The sequence below is a fragment of the Chiroxiphia lanceolata genome, chromosome 4 (genome assembly GCF_009829145.1).
Source record: "Chiroxiphia lanceolata isolate bChiLan1 chromosome 4, bChiLan1.pri, whole genome shotgun sequence".
Lineage (NCBI taxonomy): Eukaryota > Metazoa > Chordata > Aves > Passeriformes > Pipridae > Chiroxiphia > Chiroxiphia lanceolata.
This window is the reverse complement of record NC_045640.1, coordinates 15,296,847-15,316,805: the sequence shown is the minus strand read 5'-3', so window position 1 is coordinate 15,316,805 and position 19,959 is coordinate 15,296,847. Positions and strand designations below refer to the sequence as shown.

General features: G+C 35.7%; 1 protein-coding gene across 2 annotated transcripts in view; it reads left to right on the top strand.

Annotated features, from left to right (window-relative positions):
• Positions 1–19,959, top strand: part of BOD1L1 (biorientation of chromosomes in cell division 1 like 1) — a 36,118-nt gene extending 16,159 nt beyond the window's left edge. Inside the window, exons 11-25 of one of the 2 annotated variants that reach the window (XM_032685093.1) lie at positions 1,343–1,410; positions 2,894–2,963; positions 4,874–4,917; positions 5,835–5,922; positions 6,993–7,069; positions 7,725–7,809; positions 8,478–8,551; positions 9,777–9,852; positions 9,933–9,967; positions 11,874–11,919; positions 14,912–14,946; positions 15,061–15,145; positions 15,585–15,735; positions 17,364–17,507; positions 18,583–19,959. In XM_032685093.1, coding sequence (XP_032540984.1) covers positions 1,343–1,410; positions 2,894–2,963; positions 4,874–4,917; positions 5,835–5,922; positions 6,993–7,069; positions 7,725–7,809; positions 8,478–8,551; positions 9,777–9,852; positions 9,933–9,967; positions 11,874–11,919; positions 14,912–14,946; positions 15,061–15,145; positions 15,585–15,735; positions 17,364–17,507; positions 18,583–18,691 — 1,187 coding nt within the window. In that variant the 3' untranslated portion in view covers positions 18,692–19,959. The remainder of the gene's footprint in view (positions 1–1,342; positions 1,411–2,893; positions 2,964–4,873; positions 4,918–5,834; positions 5,923–6,992; positions 7,070–7,724; positions 7,810–8,477; positions 8,552–9,776; positions 9,853–9,932; positions 9,968–11,873; positions 11,920–14,911; positions 14,947–15,060; positions 15,146–15,584; positions 15,736–17,363; positions 17,508–18,582) is intronic. The other variant, XM_032685094.1, reaches the window with a different exon arrangement.

Sequence of the window (19,959 nt, the reverse complement as noted above, 5' to 3'; positions counted from 1 at the left end):
TCCTAAAATACCGTGTAATGAACATCCTGCTATTTTCAAACTTTCTCCTCTTTGACCTTCCAGAATAGCTGAAGCACCAAGTTTATGAAAATTTATAAATTCTGTAGATGCTATAGTCAAGTCAAGATTATGACTTCATTATAAATTTTAGAGAAATTAAACTGTGGAAAAATACTAGAAGAATCTGTTTCTACCACAGGAAATGGAATGGTACTGATCAAGTTCTATTTGTAAAGCTTTTTCCTTCTCATGTCTGTCTTTTTCTGTTATTTCAAAAACATTTTATAACTTGACTTTAGGTCCAGTTTCTCAAAAATTGGCTTTATTCTCTAGTTTTAATGATGTTCGGCTTGGAAAGCTCTCTGCAGATCTTGGGATCTTACAAATTTGTTGGGGAAAGAGGCTGATCTAGTAAACTTAAAAAATGTTGTTCGGTGTTTACGTAAGAGATAAGCATGAGCCATGAAAGTGTAAACTGCCACACAGTAAAGTATTTCTGTCTCGGTGCTTGCCTCAATCCTTATTGTCCATTGATGTAGCCTCTGTAAGTACCAGGGGTAATGGTACTTATTCTGTGGATTGCAACCACAATTTAATCACTTCACATGCGTCACTGATGAATTGTCATGTTATAAGTGTTTCTTTTTGTTTAGGAAAAGCTGTATAAACAGGCTTCTGAAATAGGTTTCAAAAAAGTAGAAGTCATGTGAAGATGTTGTCTGCCATGGCCTGTTTTTCAGATGTTATAAACACAAAGCTGTTCCTCTGGGGAATGAAATGGTTAGGGGTTTAAGATATTTCTGAAATTATATTGATGCTAACAAGAGCTACTGAGTTTTCAATTTCTATAGAAATTGGGGGATTTCAGTGGTTAAGGTTCTAGAGCTTATGGATTTAGGTCTAATTGTCACTTACAGCAAAATATTTTCCTTAGTATTAACTCTTAGCTGTTCATTCATGAATACAGACGTAGTTTGCTGTTTATTATTTGGTCTGAAAAAGCTGTTGACAGTTTCTTTTTACAGGAAAAGCAAGAAAAAAAAGCCAAAATCAGAATTCACAAGCAAGCTGTGGTAAATCCTGGTAGCCCATATTTTCTAAGCCTTTTGTATTTAAGGAAAACAGAGAAGTACTTGTGTTCTTGCAAATGCCAATTCGGAGTTTTATTGAGCTGTTTTCCAGCAAACAGACTTGGTATTGTTTCCATTGTCTACAAGAAGGGTTTCAATTCATGTGCTGTATTCATGAGGTGGTACTGAGAAATAGCATTCTACTACAGCATTCATGAGATAAACACAGCATAATATAACCTGATAATTTTAACATATTTGTATTTCATTAGGCAATAATGCAACTTTACCAAAGTTGGCAGAAGAACTAGAATTTGAAAGTAACTTGAGAACTGACAAGGTATTTGTTGTTTTGAAAATTTTTACTATACTGTTTCTTGTATTATCATACATCTTCTTATGGTTTCTTACTGTACCTTTTGATTTTTGTGCAGCAAAAGTGGCATTTGAACTGCAAAAATTCAGAGGAGCCATTTTTCAGATTATTCAGCTGTACTTTTCTAGGCAGCTGGCATTTAAACTGTGGGCTGTCCATGTTCTTCTGTGTTAGAACTAATTCCCTTCCTCAGCCATGCTCCTTCTGTGACCACAACATCCAAGTTTGCTTTTTTTAAAAATTGGTTGTACCATTTGCATGTTACCTGTGATAGTGCTTGTAAAACAGTCATCAATGCCCTGGCTCTTACAACTGGGAGGTATTAGTTTAGTGCTTTGAAACAGTAAACACACACTGCTGTTCATTTCATTTCATTGCATTGCATCAATTCCTTGCCATTCTCTGTGTTTGAGCTACACTTGCTGCTGTTCTGTTCTGATAACTACAGCCCCGTTATCTGCTGTTACAGAAGAGTTGGGCACCCTTGATAATCCAGGGTACTGGGGCTCATGGTCACCTACAGCTTCTGTAAGACCAAAGCTGAGTCTGTTTGTTTGTCTGGGCTGTGATCCATAGTAGCCAGGATTCCACATGGGTTAATTCTTCATTCAGATACAGGAGTGTACCCATGTATTCATATCTTGCCAGACTCTAAAAATATGCTTTTTGAGGCATAACATGGTTCAGAGACTCTCAAGCATCTGTGGAAGGGTGAGTCTCCACAGGGCTTCTGACAGCAGGTCCTTGTTAGACCAGCTGAGTATTTCTGAACCACAGTTTTGGTGCCTGGGATGCGCTTCAGGAAAATCCAAGTCAGTCCGATGGGATTTATTGATTAGACTTGAGTTCCACTTGCAAACAGCTTACTGCTTACCAGCATAACATGGTTCTAGAGTCAGTACAGCCAAGTAATATGGAACTGTAGCTGAATTTACAGTGTCCAGATCAGACTTAAATACATTTAGCTCCATACAGCATTATCCATGCAGCAGTAACTTAGAGCTACTCTGCAACTTTATTTTTTTTTAAAGCAAACAAACCAAGCCACCCAAAACACGAGTTGAAAAGAGTTCATTGTACCTCGTTATACATTGCAGATTCTTTTTTTTTTTTCTGTGTGTGTGAACATTTCTAGAATATTGTTTGTATTTGTAACTTGCATTGCACCTTGATTCCCTAAGATTTCTCTTGAGATCTGCTTTTTTAAACTGATCTCTGGTACTGATGATAACTCCAAGGTCACTGTTGAACAGTAATGTGACTTAGCTGTGATAATGTTCCTTATTAATATTTGTACTGATGTCTTACTAAAGACATCTGTAGAAGACATCATTGAAGACCTCTGTAGATCATGATAAGACAATGTTCATCATGACATGAGGGAGGGGAGTGAGACATACTTGTTCTGAATCTTTGCTATACTTGTCTCTTCTGATTTTGTATTTAGTCACAACAGCCTGAAAGTGCAAGAAGTGAAGAGGGATGTGTGGATCTTCCTACTAAAGAATTGCAAAAAGGTGATTTTTATACTGATAGCAACTTACTTTTCATGCTGAAAAAACTATTAGTTGTGATGGGAGGGTTGCAGATTTGTTATATACTATGTGTAGAGAAATTGAAGAAAGCCTTCAGGAATCTTCTTGAAATGTTTCTAGGAGTTCAGGTGGCTTTGAATTTGGTTTGTGATAGAGAAGGACGGTCAGACTTTTCTTCCAGTGATGTGGTAAAAGAAAGGTGGAAAGCATTTAGGATTTTAAAAAAGTAGACTGCTAACATTCCATTTAAAATCAATAAATACTGAAAAACATTTGCCCAGGAAGGATACAGAACCTTCCCCAAAGAATGGCTTTCTTCCTTATGAATTTAGAACATCCTGGTTTTTTGGGTGTTGTGACGGGCCCTGTGAGGATATGATACACGAGCATTGGTATAAAACTCTGGAATTCTTTTTTACTCTCAGAGTAGGTCAGATTCACATACCTGGTTTCATGGTGGTGCCCTATTCATCTGGGTGATAAGAGACATGCTCTATTCACAAGAAAGAAAATGTAAACCTGAGAATGGGTTAAAAGACTGGGGACTTCAGGACAGCAAATCTAAAATTTGAACCAGTTTTTCTGTACTCTGAGGTTTCTTGAAGTGCCTGTAATACTGTGCCACTTTCCATCACTCAGTGTCCCAGACAGACAGTACTTAAGATTTAAAATGTGCAGATTGAACTAGCTGTGATAATCTTGTTTCTTGTAAAATGTTTAACAAAAATCCATTTGTTGTGTAAATCACGTTGGATATGACACAGACTGAAGAATAATGCTTTGTAGCTCTTGGTAGAGAGTTTTTTTTCATTTTCTTCTCCACAGTAATCTCTCTTATATGTATATACGCATGCATATATACATACAACTCAACGTACGTAAAAGGAAGTTGTTTAAAAGACAAATGTGTGTCCTGTCAGGAGTATGAACAGCAGACACAGTAGTTTAGTAGTCCAAGATTCTTTGGAATGTAAACAAATCATTGCTGTTTGAGTGGGTAGGAACTAGCTCTTCATTTGACACTGCTTTAAAAATTGAAGGATGTGCAACTCAGCAGTATAGCTGTGGAAGAATTGTTGCTAAAACATGTAGATGGAAGAAATAAGCTACAAATTGTATAAAACTGTATGTAAAAAGGAGTTTTTTATTGGGTTATAGGTTTATGTTCTTACTGCAGCTGAAAGGAAAGCTACTTGGAATACTTTAGCAGCTTTTTTTAATTAGAATATTAATTCAGTGCTTTTATGAATCAGATTTTAAGAACGCTCGATAGAGCAGCTTCTTTATGTTTCTCTTTATGTATTGGAAGTTATGAAATTCTTTCAGAATTCCAAACCACTAATCAGCATTTATAATTATTTTCTCCATTTTTGTGATATGGAAGGCTAAGGCTCTACTTTGTCAGAGTTACAGTCTAGCAATCAGACAATTTCCTTATGTGCACTCAATCAGCTACAGGTCTCACTAGTACAATTATGCAAACTTTAGTTCTCTGAAAGCATGTTAGAGCATAGTTTCGATCATGTTTTACTTCATCCCATGATCCAGCATCTGAGGTTCTGATGGATGAAATTCTGATTCATTCAAATGATAGAACTATATTTGAAATGTCAAAGTCACCATACATTTCAAAGATGAAAGCCCCTTGATGGCCTGTATTTCAGTCATAAAGTGATTCTCAGTTATCCTGTGCTTTAGAAATCCATACTCTTTGTTTTGTTCGTGTATTTGTTAAAGAGAAGATGATTGGATGTCTCTTATTTCCAACATTGAAAGTAAGTTTTATATAGTTTCAGGTTCTCTGGAATCCTTTCAGAGAGTGAAGTAGAGGATACTGTGATTCTTTGCTCTTGATTAGCTTTTCTGATTGTGTTGTAATTATTTTTTAATAGATTTGCTGCAGAGGAATGTTGCTTTAGAAAGAGAAACTTCTCATGTAAGTTCTTGTTTCTTAAATTTATTCTCTGTGCTGCTTTTTTCATACTTGCATTTACTTCTATTTACATTAAATATTCTCTAAAGGAAAATAATATTTTTGTATATGCTATGTATATTGAAACTGTGCAGCTGTGTAGGTTGATGTCTAATTATTCTTTCAAATCTGCCAGTAAATAAATCTTGTATTGTTGCTCCACAGTCTAGGACTATTTCAAGACTGTTAACTGGCAGAAAAGATAAGCTTGCTTGTCCTCCATGAGAATAGAGGGGGGAAAAAAGTAGGGATTATTCTTGGAGCTTTTGATCACGACTAGAAACATGCTGTTTTAATGCAGTCTGCTGTGATTTCGGAGGAACTCATAAATATAAAAGGGATAACTGGGAAAGTTGCAAAGTTTCTTATGGAGCAGAAACAAGACATTTAACGCAGCTAGGAAGCTGAAAATGTGTTTGTGGTTTCTTAAACTTGAGTAGTAAATTTATTTATTACTGTATTGTAATGCTGATTGGCCACATTTTTGGTGCTAGTGAGATACTTCTATTGTTCCTGCATGTAGGAGAGTGTCCTTTTAAATCCAGAAATATTTTGCGTGATTTACCGTGATAAACTGCTTTTAAAACACTTAGTAGGGTGCTTAATTAATTCTGAGCCTTTTTTTCTGTAAAAATATTGATCAAATTCTGAAAACACTACAAGTTAGAAATTCTTTCATGGTGCCATTCTGTAGAAGTAATGTTACTTGAGCTCTAGGAATAAATTCCTTTTGTAAACTGCTATTTTCCATTTTAATGCATGTTGTACTTGAAAGTAGCATGAAGGAAAAAGTTTCTCCAGTCTGTGTTTATAAACTTTATAAAAGTTTATAAAGTTAAAAGAAGGTAAGGAGTTAATCTTTTTTTGTGTTTTATGTGTAGGTGGAAAATGTGGATACCCAGATAACTGAAGAACATAGATCTAGAGGAATACAATGTAAATCTTCAGAAACAACAGGTAAAGAAAAATGTAAGTGATGCAGAACTACACGAATTTGTGCAGAGCTTCTCTGCTGCAAAACAAAGTTCTACTGCCATTAGGCCATAAAATGGTATTTTGGAGGAAAGAATGGAATATAGGGCATTGCAAACTGCAAAGCAATTTATCCTCCCAAAACAGCTTTTTAATATTGCACTTACTATATTTGAAAAACATATTATAACAAATTTAATTACTGCACAGAAGAATATTATAACTTTTTCAATTGTAAGTGAACAAAAATTTTTGTATAGTCTTTAAAATAATTATTAATTTTATCCTTCTAAAATAAAACACAGGGAAGGAAGCTGATCATTAGAGGAAAATCTAAACATTGAGTAGACTTTGGGGCTGGATGCTTCCTTCTCTTAGGTTGGAAAGAACTAAGTTTTAGTGTAACCTTTTATTTGTCTAGAAGGAAAAAGTGAGAAGGAATTCAGTCCGTTGAATGGTATAAACATTTTTAAGTTAAATTTAGATGAAGTTAACTTAGAAATAAGTTACACATTTCGCTGACATAGTAATTGAGACTGACTGTGTAATATCTGTTTAAGCTCTGGCCTTAACTGCTTTTGTCTTTTCACCATCAGAACAATTTAGGAAAAAAAAAGATAGTAAAATTATTAGTATTATTTTTTTATGACAGTTTTTATTCTTCTTCTAAGAATTTTGATTTGATTGAGTAATTAAAAGTCATGTATTCGTTAGTGTCCCACATAGCATTAACTGCTTTCTCTGTCTCTGGGTGAGTTGAAGTTAAAGTTGACATTCTGTTTCTTGAGGTGGTACCGGTCAAATTTCAATTTTGAACTTATCTTTAAAAACAAACAAACAAAGCAAACCACACCTGTAACATACAAGAAACATGGAATTCTCTTTTGGAATTGTTTTGTCTTCTTTTTTGAAAAGTGGTTAGAATAACTTCTGTTCCTATGTTTTTAAGATGCTGCTTTTCAGACTTTTGAAACTCAGTAATGATGAACGGATATAAAAGCAGCATGAAAATATGACAAATGCAGAAGACATTTTTTTAACACTTCAATTATTACTTGGTTTTGCAGGCAACCAGCTGATTGCTCAGGATGTAAAAAAAGATGAACAAAGTCAGTGTTCCAAAACAAAACCTGATAACATGAAGGTATTTTCAAGAACTTTTTTGTTAATGTTCTGCAACTACAATGTAAATAAGATTAAAATCTAAGTCTTTATTTCTATAGGAGATTATTTTGGGGGTTGTTTTCATTATTAACTCTGAACTACTTTTGCTTTGTCTTGAATACAAACTGACTGGAGAATGTTACTTTTTCAAGGAGGAGACAATTTTAAAAAATAAATAAATAAATAAATAAAAAGGCAGGAGTGTCTGTTGTATCCCTTCAAGGTGTAGTGGGCTGATTTGCACAATAGTTAGGAGCTTAGGGTAGTGTGGAACTTTGCTGGATCCCAGCTGTCCAGTCAGTTCAGCACCTACATGGTCATACTGATCTGAGATCCTCAAGAGGGTATTGGACTTCACCTGAGTTCTGGGTTTGCACTGATTCCTACTAAGTAAAAACAGGAATTCAGGACAAAATGGGTATTCTTTTTGGGAGTACATGGAAAATTTTTGAGACTGGCTTACACACTGATTTCTGATGAAGCTTCTCAGCACCAAAGTGTTTTAGAGACATTGCAGAATCTTGATGAGTACAATACTCATGTATTGGACTGTGGTTGTTTTTTAGTGTAAGTAACTGACTGATCTTTAATTTGTAGTAAGATTCTCTTTTCTTTCTTGTTTCAAAATAATGTAGGACGTTATTTCAGGTGATACAGCAGAAGTGTCCAAAGAAATTGTTGTAATGTGTACACCTCCTAAAGGTACTGCAGAAGAAAAAGGTAATGAAACTGCACACTATGGTAGATTTTCTGAACCCATACTAAAGGCTAATTTCTTTTCATTTGAATGATTTTGAGAAAAATTATGAACTTGATCCCAGCAAAAACTTGCATATATTCTCTAGTTGGTGTCTGTTCTATTACTGCTATCAAGTAATGCATTAATCTTAGTTCTTTAATAGTGAGAGAAGTTATGATGTTTCTACTGTGCTGTCACCCATTTGCTCCGTTATTGCTTCAGTATTTACCTTGGGTAGGAAAGCTAAGTGGAAATAAACTTGAAAAAAACAGGTAGATGGAAAAATAGCACAGTCAGGATTATGTAACAAGAATTTCTCCTAGCTTTGAGCACAAGCAAGAGGTGTCCTTTCATGTAAAAATTATTATATATTCACCATCATCAATCCTGTTTGTTTCTGTAGAGAAACCAACTAGGAAAGAGCATGCAAATTGCACTGTTGTAGTTGACTTATGAATTGCACTAAAATAAATAATAAAAGGTGGTATATCCACAGTATTAACATCTGATGGATGTTTTTAGGGAATTTTAGGCTAGGGAAAGAAATCATGTTTTCAGTGCAGAGGTTGTGGCTTGTACCTTTTTCTTTGCCTTCTTTGCCTAATAAAGCAAAGGTGTACAACTTTTTTTTTTTTTTGCATGTGTGAAGATGAATTTAGCATCGAAGAAGAAATGTCTGAAAATAAAAAGCACTGTGTAGAACTAAATGAAAATTCTCCAGAGGTGAGTGGTTTTATTCATGTTAACTAACTGAGATAGTGCAAGTTCACACTGAAAATAAGTACTTTAAATTTTGTTGACAACAATATTAAAACTATGACTTCACCTTTAGAAATAGTTGTGGAAATTTGTTTGGTGCTCTAAAGTACCAAAGACTCATGTCGTGCTTTGTCACAAAGTATAAACTCACAGACCATAAAGCATCAGTGACTGATTATTGAAGTGGGAGTAACTCCCTTCATACACTTAATACTACTTACAAATTGTCTAAAAAGCAATTCTATAAAGTTGTATTGTATGGTGATCATGTTCTCTGAAAATCCTGTAATTGATGTGGACAGTTTAGTCACTAACAAATGTGACTTGGCTTTACAAAAATATTATCTTTTAGCAGTTTTAAAACTCTATATGTTATCACTTAGGCATACACTTGTGGTAATCTGCAGTGGTGGTTGTAGATAAATGTCTGAACCCTAGAGGTGAAAATTGATGCTGATCTCATAAAGGCATTGGGTTTTGTCATTTTGCCTCAGATTTGGAAGTGGAAGAAAACTTAAAGAATATGGTTTTGTTTGTTCACTCAAGGCTTGAGTCACTAAGAACCCTTCTCAGGGAGATACTGCTAGACTTCAGTAAATGCTGAATGAGGCATTTAATCTTCTTTCCTCGTAAATAGGAGAAAGTCTGTTATTGGGGATTTTGCAGTCTGAACATCTGACCATATTTATTACTTAAAGTTGTCTTTCAAAGCTCAAACTTCAAAATAAGGGACCTTTTTTTGCTAAAGACCCTGTTTATATAGAGAATATCAGCAATCTGTGTGTTGGGATAACTGGGATATTAACTGTTTGATAGCACCTGCTTAACTGTTATAGGATGTAGCCTATGCTGTGTGACACTGGGGAACAGGACTGACAAGATACAAAGGTTGGAGTTCTTGTATAGGGTAAGGCAGCAGCATTTGTGAGACCATTGTGGGGAAGGGAGAAGAAGGTCCTGCATTTTCAGGCATGCTTTGTACCTGAGCTCAGCCACAGAGAATTTTGCATAATTGGGAGCTGTGCCTCTTCCTGTGAAACCTGCCTCATCTGTATTTTTTAACTGACAGTCAGTACTTCTGCCACTATCACATTATGAATTTGGTTATCAGCAGTCTTTGCATTGTATTGCTCAAATGCTAAATGTCACTTTCAGTAACTAAAATATGTTTTTCCTTTACTTTTAATAGGAAAATCAGCCTGTAATAGTGAAAAGGAAAAGGGGACGGCCTCGTAAATACCCTCTTGAAGCAGTACAACCTGGTGGTAAGTAGTTCTTAATACCTGTGTGGAAAAACAAGGAAAATAGTGACATTCAAGTTCTGAACTCATATTTCTTCCCTCAGGTGGGGAGTCAAAAGCTGATATGAGCACTGGGAATGTAAGTGCCTTTATTTTGTTTGGGTGCATTTAAACATGGTAATTCAAGAGCCATTTATCTGTTTAATAGTTAGCAGCATTTCAGAAACATCTTATGGGAAACTTGATCATTGAGTTCAGTCTAAGCAAACAAAAACTATTGATAGTATCTCCTAATATAGCTGAACCTTTTAAGCAAAAAGTCAGAATGTAGCAAATAACCTATCAGCTTCAAACTTGTTCACTTAGTAGAAATCTCAACTGTTACACTAGCTGGCAATATATACCTGTGGGCAGGGTGAAATTTTGATTGTGTGCACACGTGTCTTTTAATTTGTGCTGAGAGTTAATTTTGTCCTGAAGAGCAAGGGTGACTTTGTTTCAAAAACTTGAATTTTTTTTTCCTCTAATGAATGTATCATAAAAATAGCTCATAATATCTCTTAATAGCTGTAAAATAAAATATTATGTAAAGCAGTTGTATTACCTGTATTGCAACATTACAGTTCATTCAAGAGCTTGAGACATGCTGGTTGGTAACATGAGAGCTCATGAAACATGTCTTAGTTTAATTTCTTAACCCTTTGAAGTACATTAATTGCTAAGAGAGTGTTCTGTTGGTATTGTTTCTGCAATCCAGTTGGATTACAACACAGGGTAGTAACGGATCAGGCATATTTGTGGAGTACAAGTAGCTGGATTTATTCTAGTGGAAGGCTCCTCCCTTGGGAATTCTTGTATATCAGAATCAACGTTATTGTGTAGAAAAGGGATGATTTTAAAAGTGAAGGTGTGTTGGAATATGTGTTTTCTGCCTGCTTGCCTGGTGAGGCACCGGCTGGCATGGCTGTCAGAAATCTTGGAAATTCACCTCAGATATGGATAGCAGGAGTTCTTGTCCCTGCTTGCTCTTTCCTCACAGCATTTCAGGCAGCCCTTTGAGTCCTGTCCCTTCTACAGGTCTACTGGAGTTTTGTTTCAAAATTCCTAATGTTTCCTAATTGATTTTTTCCCCCGAATATTAATTTAATGAAATATAATTGGAACTGGTGTGGGTTTTGGTATTTGGTTTTTCTGTTCTGATGTTTTGGATTGGATTTTGTTTGGTTGATTTTTGGGGGGTTTTTTGTTCAGTTAAGAATTAAAACTAATTTTAAAATCACACTCAGAAATAGATGTAACTTGGCAGCCTCAGTACTGGAACAGAACCATCTTGTTCTGGTTCAACTATTGTAAAGGTCCTGTACCTCTTAGTGATGAGTGATTGGTGTCAGTCAGTTACAGGCTGGCTCTGGGAGGAGTGTTACCTGCCCCCATCTGAGATGAGGGTTCTGTAAGGTGAGATACTACCTTTGCATCACAGTTTCCTCAGGGCTGCTTTGGGAACATGGTGCTACTTCAAAGGAAGCATAGGCGTCCTAGTGGAGTTGTTCAGTGATGAAAGAATATGATTTTTTGGACACTCATCATAGGAGATTGTGTAATTATACTTAGCTTTGTTGCATTCTGAGTAAATTAAAAATTCTGGTGATTTGTAATTCTGTAAATCTGTTTATGTGATTACATCAAGTGACTGTAGTAAACTTTTTTGTATTGTTGATAGTTAAATTTTCAGAAATGTATTTGACTGAAAGGGCTTTTACCTTTTGTGTCTTTTATTGCAATGACTTTAGTGTCAATTAGGTTACTGAAACTGCTGTTATTTGTTTATGGGCTGACTTGGCTTGTTTCTGATTTTTATCAGAAATGGAAAAATGTATCCTATGTTAAACTCGGTACAAACTTTGTGGTGCTCGTTAGAGTGTTCATGTTTTCTAGATTGACAGATAAGTTCTACAATGCATGTAAGCAAGTTTCTGTGGTTATGTAATACAATGCTGGATTTTTCTGGTTTTCTTTAAATTAAGAAACCCACTTTTTATTTTCAGCTGCAGTTTTCTACCTTTGCAAGTAGAGGGAAAACACCTCAAATAGGTAAGAAAGTTATATCTGCTCTACCATATAAAACAAAAGATAGAAGAAACAGAGGTGGGTTTTCAAGAAAAAGAAAATCACGTGTCCTTCCTAAACATCATCTCTGGCAGTCAGTGTTATTCATGAACAAAAACATCTGAGTAAACAGATGAATTGAAGACTTGTCCCTAATTGCTACCAAGTTTTTAATTTTGAAAAAGAGCAGTTTGATAAGAACTAAATTCAGAGATGCAGCAGCACTGTTAAGTGCTGATTGATGCATAGCAGAATACACCTAATAACTAATTTGTGTGGTTGGCCACACGGCAGAGTTTCAGAGGAAGGTAGGTACCCCGTCGGACTGGTTCTTAGTGACTGTTTTCCATTTCTGCTGGTTTTCTTTCATACAGTGACTATTAATCACACTACATTAACTCTTAAAATTTTAAATTTTGTTCAGTTAATTGACCTATCTTTGGATATGTGCCTAAAGAGCTTAGTGGTATCTCGAGGGGATGTTTCTTTCCCCTTTCACAGCTGCTGTAAGATCTTTAGAAGATGATTGCATAGCTTGACTGAGAAATGTACTTTTGGTGCTTCAAAATAAAATCAAATTCAGTGAAATACTTTGCTATTGCTTTCCTCATTTTTCTTGTGTGTGGAGTCTGAACTGCACTGGTTGTTTAAACATATCATTTTAATTACAACCATTCATAAAACAGACTTTAAAACCCATGGCAGGAAGCAGATGAACCTGAAAGGCAGGTTAAAAAGTGGTTTGTAAAGAAATATAAACAAACATACAACAAACCTGGAAAACAAATCTTCAAAACAAATCTTCTAGAGTTTCCAAAAGTTTGTTTCTACAGAGATATTAATCTGGTTGCACTGCACATATGAACTGTTTCCTATTTTCTCCACATTTGTTACAATGTCAGCTTTAATCCATTTGCTTCATAATTGTCTGTGAAGGGTTAGCTGGTTGTGTGGTACTTGGCTTTTATCAACACAAAGAGAAAAAAAAGGAATGTGACAAAGGAGTCAAACTACATTCTGGTTTGCTTTTTATTGACAAGGACAGTCACTTGACTGTGTAATTAAAGCTTAATTCCATTTTCCAGGTAAAAGGCTGTTAATGTCACAGCGATGTTAAAAAGAGTGTATAAAGTAGATGAAATACACTGTTAAACTTTTCATCCTCTGTTAGCATTCATGTGACAAAAGGATTTGAAAACCCCTGGCAGTGAAGAGAAAGCAAAGTAGAATCCCTCTATGCAGTTCATTCAGTCTGGTGATTTCTGGGTGTTCGTGGCAGGAACAGACTCACATATGGAGTGGGATGCAGAGAGTTTCTTTTTGGTCGGTACAGCAGATGAAGTTGAGACATCTGTTTTCTGAGGGCAGCATTCTTCCATAGCACAGACACTGAACTTGAAACTAATTCATCATGGCTGGGCTTCACAAACGAAGATTCGGGAAGGGCTCTACCCATGTTTGTTACAAGCGTGTTGGTGGCTAAAAGGGCCAATAGGAGATAAGACACATCCGGTTGCAAAAGGCACAGCAGAAAGACTCCTTAGGTGGTATATTCTGCAAGACACGATTCTTTCTGCGTTGTCTTTTCTCCTCAAGAGTGATCCTGCGTGCGTTCTCAAAGGAGGCAGCAGCGTTATAGATGGTGTGTCTCCAGACCTCCCGATTGGAGGCCAGAGTAGACCAGTTATGTTGGTCAATATGGCCAAGGTTCAAATGTTGTTTCAGGGATGTTGTATCTCCTCTTTGGGGCTCTTCTCTTGCAGCAGTTCACCGGTGGCAAGTTCACCATAAAGCAAGATCTTAGGGAGGCGGTGGTCCTTCATCCTTGAGACGTGCCTTGCCCAGCGCAGCTGTGTTCTCAGCAACATGACCTCAATACTTGTGACTGCTGCTTGTTCGAGACCAGATGTATTGGTCCCATAATCTGACCAGCAGATGTTTAGGATTGTGCAGAGACAGCGTTGATGGAAGCGTTCTAGGAGTCGCAGGTGTTGGCGGTAGATGACCCTTAATTCGGATCCATATGAAAGAGTAGACAGCACAATGGCTCTGTAAACACTGATCTTGGTACTTTTCTTCAAGTGTTTATTTCTCCAAACTCTTTTGTGGAGCTTTCCAAAGGCACTGTATGCCTTTGCTAACCCGTTGTCTATCTCTCCATCAATCTTACCATCCGAGGAGATGAGGCTACCTAGGTAATTAAACTGCCAGACTGATTTGAGCTCTGATTCGCCAATGGTGATATGGGGATATAGAGTTAGTCATGGTAGAAATGGTAACCACAGGCACAGGCTGGGTTGAGACACGAGTTGTAGAGTTATAGATGTGTTTTAACATGCACAGGCCAGTCAGCAAAAATTACTGATTTGGAAGTAAGAAGTACTTCAGAAGAGAGTCATGTAATTTGCATACTAGGTATTAGACAGGTTTTAGATAGTGTCTTTTTGAGCTACAGTCATCTTGGTGCCTCACCATGGGCACAGTTAAGCACTAGAACAGATTGCCTAGAACACATGGAGGAACCATGTACTTGGAGACTTTCAAAATTGGACTGAACAAGATCTTGATCAGATCGATTAATTTAACCATGCTTTGGAACAGGAGGTTGGACTAGATGACCTCTGGAAGCCCTTTCCAAGCTAAATTTTTCTGTGATTCTGTCATTAGTTGACAGTAATTAAAAGGGAGTGAGTAACTTTTGCTTTTCCATGAAGACAAAACAGCATACGCAACAAAGCAATAAATACTGTCAGTCATATAAAGCCTTAGTACTTAAAAAAAATTAATCATTGTCCCAGTCTTTGTATATAACAAAATACAAGAAAGCCATATTCTAAATTAAAAAGAGACTTTAAATGTTTTCTGATCTTCTGTGATGTTTATGCAAAGTTGACAGAGTATGAAAGAACACCCTTTCAAATTGATGGGTGAAAGATTTGAAGTTCAGGATTAAGTTTTTTTCTTTCCTTTTTTTTAGGTACAGATGTATCCGATAAGAAAGAAACAACAAATGTAAGTGCAACCATTTTAATTTGTAAATCTATAAGCTGTATGTAACGAAAAATGTCTGTCTTCTATGTAAAGTGAATTGTTCTTGACTTACTTGCTTCCATTTTGTTTTTTCAGGAAGATGAAGCTGAGAAGGCAGAAATGGCTGTGCGTAAAAGGGGAAGAAAGTCCAGACGTTCTCTGGTTCAGTCAGAGGAAACTGGTAAAAGCATGAAACTGTGCTACTCCATAAGAATGAGAAGATATTACTGTGCCTTTCTGTTTACTAATAGCAACAAGATAAGCTTTATTCAATTTTCCTTTCTTGAGGAAAAATCATTGAGTTACAGCTAGTGTAAATATTATGTAAATATGTGTAAATTGCTGTAATCTCATGTCAGAATTGCTACATCCCAGATGCTTCTGTAAAGCCTCATGAATTTTCTATGAATACTGGCTATGAGCTGTGTAAGTAAACTATGGTGAATGTGTTAGCAAGATTAAGTCAAACAAGTGTGAATTAAAAATGTTGAAGCATAAAGGAAATGGAAAATTACTGAAAACGGGATTTGTGACTACAGTACCTTTTCTAAGTTAAGTGTTCATGTCGCTTTGGAGGGCTTTTGGAAAATTATAGCACGTGTAAACTTTTACATGGACAGAAACACTGGAGCCAGAGAAAAAACGTCAGAAATTGTCTTCTGAAGATGAACTCAAAGAGCAAGAGGAAGCTGAGGAAGAAGATGGTGAGGAAGATGATGATGCATATTCCAGGGCCACAACTAGATCAGCCACAAGATTAGAGGCTCAAAGGTAACTGCATAGAGACACCAACAGCAAGCTTTTTTCTGCATTAGTCTTATTTGTTGTGGGATTTGTTTCAGGGAAGATTGTTACTTCCTTTTTTTCTCTTTTTTTTGTTTATGTGCTTTAAATTGATGAGAGCTTCCCAAATAATTATGAGTCTAATTCTAGTACAGCTTTTGTAGGGATGAAGAGACAAAAGGTGAAGGGTGGGGGGAAACTGTTAGGATCTCATAAAGGCATACTTGAGTATGTAAGAAAGTAAGAATTGGTCCTGTTGGCAGTCTTCATCCTAAGTGATGCCTCAGAAGCTGAGTCTAAGGACACTTAGTTCTGATAGGTAAAAATGGGACCTCTGACTTGACTCTGCAATTCACCGTTTAGTATTTGGAGTTGGAACAATGTGAAAATATGATTAGCCATGTAAGTTTCTGGTTTTTAAATACATGAATCTGCAGTGCTGGAGGATTTAATTTCTAGTGTGGTTGTCTGCAAGATTGGAGAGCGATCTTTTACTGTAAAAGACTAGTGTGGTAGCAAGAACTCTTTTATGAAGCTGTTCTCATCTCCCTTAACACAGGTCTGCCTTTTTGTAGGCAAACAGAATTCTAGCAGAGCTTGTCCTCTTGATTTTATTGGGGAAACAATGAAGGAAAGCAGCTTTGGAAAGTTCTGATTTATGTTGCTGCCATCCAGGACAGAATTGGAGTCCAGGCTTTTTTTTTTTATGTTAGTGTGAGATTTCTTTAAATTGACCAGATTTACTTCAGTCATAAAGATATTATATGTTATATTATATGTTAGCCCTTGGGCCTTATTTGAAGCACAGTTCACACTATGCTCTTGAACTGATAATTTCAGAGCTGAATCAGAAAGCAGTTATGTGATTTTCATTTAAATAAAAACTCAGAACGTTTACCACTTAGTAAAGAGTAGTTTTGTTTTGGTAAAGGCAGATGGACTTCTGTTAGTCTCCAATAATTGTTAACTCTAAAATTGTAATAAAGGTTTAGATATTAGCGGTTTTATTCTGATTGCTTGTGGAAACATCTACTTTTTATAGATTTGGGTTTGTGTCTCAGTTTTCCAGTGCTGCCTTTCTAGCTCCAGTTGTAACAAAGCATCTCTACCTTAAGGTGCTATATACAGTCTGCATTTTATAAGCAGCATTTGGGAATAATTCTGTAGAAGGGGATGATGCTTCATTTTCAGCATTGCTGGATTAACAGTTTCTCTGACTTAAATAACCTGTTTTCCAAACTATGAAGTTAGTGGCCAGTAACAAGTTTTTCGTGTTTCTGAAGTAGTGGATACCAAAGCTCATATGAGTGAATTCATAACAAATTGCTTTTTTAAACATGGACACTTATGTACCAAAATTATTGCGGACTTGGAATAAGTATTTTTATTTAGTTAAATGCTAAATATTGTTAATAAAGTAGCCATTTGAAAATACACAGCTTGGCACTGAAGTTTGTCTTGAAGCAGCAAATACAGTTTTTTCACTGTTCCTTTTGGCAACTTTTATATACTAGTTGCAAATGCTGTGTAGTCTTAATTTGCTGCACTTGGAAGAAGAAAGTGACTTGGTAAAAGTATCTTGTTATATATGCATTCATCATTCTTTTGTATTACAGAAAACAACCCAGCAAGCCAACCACACGTGCAACTTCTAAAGGCAGCAGTCCAAGTTCAGTTTCTCCTAGAAAACGACAGAAACTAGCAACTAAAAAAAGATCTCCAAGTGATACAAAAATTAATAAATCTCCTCCATTGACACAGTAAGTATTAAAGTTGAATCCACTTCGAATATTTGTTTTGGAAGCCACTACATTGATCCTTTCCTTATATGTAATACACTGTTTCAAAATCTGAACAGCAGTCTAGTTTTGTTCTGTTCTCTTGTCATATATAAAAGCTTTTAAAGGATTTTCTTCTGTTTATGTTTTTATTTTTTCTTCCTTTCTTTAACATTTGGAAGACTAGATTTTTTTTCTTTACATCCTCAGAAACCTGAAATCTGGGATAATCTGAAAATGGTGTTATTCAGTATTTTAACTTCAGCTGTGATTCTTTCCCAGGTGGGGGGGAAGAACATCGATAGTTCAGGTTAAAGCCAAATATAATGACATGATTCTAATGCTTAAAAAAGTCTTTTAAGTTTAGCTGATAAAAAGAGGAGAAACTCTGAGAGTCCTCATATCAAATTTTGAGTATATCTCCCTTTCCCTCCTTTACTGGTACACTTTTTAATGTGTTATATGCCAAATGTATCTGTCATCCTCTGTGAAATGTGGCAGTATCTTCAAACTGAACTGAGACACGTGTATCGTGCACTGATGGGCTGTCACAGTTCACCTCATGTTCAGTTCTTTGAATTGTTAGAATGGCCAAGAGTTTAAGCCAGTTGCATCTGAAATATGGTGAGCTTATAGATGTATGCTTAAATAGAGGTAAGGGTATATGATCTCTACCCTTTACTCCCTCTTGTGTATGCAAGACTTGAGCTGCTGTTGCCGCTATTCTGTCTTTGTGAGACAGGGTACAAGGTAATGTAGTCCATTATATTCTGTTATAACCCACAAATCTTTCCAAAGAAGAGAAGGAAGGAGAGTTCTAGCCCCAAATTCTGCATATGGAGCACTCTTCAAAATACAGAATTATTAGTACACGGTGTCCTGTTAAGATGTGATGGGAGCATGTGAGTGTGTTAGTAGTATTTTTAAATAATATATTCTTGTAATTCATCAGAGATAGACAATTTAGTTTAGTCCTCTAAAGAGAATTGTGCCTGACCACTCCTTTTGTTTTACAGACCCTACCATTGTTAAAATAATTATTAATAATGCCTTTCAGGTTAAAGGCGCAGTCTGCAAAGCGTAAAAGGGAGGACAGCCCAACAGTGGTACGGAGAAAAGGCCAGCAGAAAACAGAGGAAACACCAGTAAAGAAAGCAAAACGATAATCTCTACCAGCTAGTACTCTTCCTGAAAAAGTCAAAAGGAAGAAAAACATCTGTGCTTCTATTTTTTTTAAAGCAAAGGGATTTGCACGTGCTTGTTTCAGAGCTCTAAGTTAAACAATGCAGTACTTTTAAGTTACATTTTAAACAGCTTTATAAACTATTGTTTATACAGAATATTATGTACATTTATTTCAGATGAAAAATAAGTTTACTTTGTATCTGAATGAAAAACAAAGTAGTTATATATTTTATCACTGACTTGGAAAGTTGGAGTTTCCCAATGTGACATGCTAATGCAAATGCTTCCAACCCATAAGGCACACATGTGCCTACTAATACACTTTGTACATAAACTTGTAAAAATAGGTTGTATTTTACTCTGTGTATGAATCTAATCGATGATGGACATTTTATTTATTATATGGAAAGCATTGGTCTGTAAACTTTAGTATATACCTTAGGGTTTTTTAATTATATATTTTACATTCTATGCAGATGTCAGTAGGAAACTTCCCCTCTGCTCCCCCAGGACTGTCTAAAGTCTGAAGTTCTCTAAAATATGCTCAGACAGTTGGTAAAGTATTTTTCTCGCATGCGTTAAAGTAGTTTAGCATAGTGAAGGGGACTTGGTTCCTTTCTGTTCACATTTGTGACAAAGTATGAAATTTAAAATGTAATCTAACTAGATTATATTTTCACTTGTAAATTTACTACCGACCTCAAGAAGTAAATAGTATTAGGTTAGATTTATTCACAGCCAACACCACCCTAAAATGAAACAGTTTTATTTTGCAACTAAACAGCTGTTCTTTCAGTATTTGTCTTTTTCAACAAAGAGGGACCCATTGAAATCAAATGTCACTTCTCCTAACTATAGAGCTTCAGCATTTTATGTTACATTTTATACACAGGTATTAAAAACAGAACCTGGTATTATTGCCAGAATCTTTTTTTAATGTATATTAACTCTGGTAAGAGCAAATGTTCAAGTGAAGTTGTATATAAAGTTAAACTTTTCATATGATCAAATGTGTCTCTTGTTATGATGTGATGAATTGCCAAACAATCTGAGATTATTTTAAGTGTTTTGTTGATATTCTGGTTTATAATTAAAAAATATTTTGGGGGTTGGAATTTTACTTTTTTTTTTTCTTTATTTCTCTTTTTTTTGTGAGGTTTTTTTGAACTTGTTGTAAGGCAGATGTTTCCGTCAGATATTCTGCTAGGTTTCTTACTGAGATTTTTATATAAAAATTATAAAATGTTTG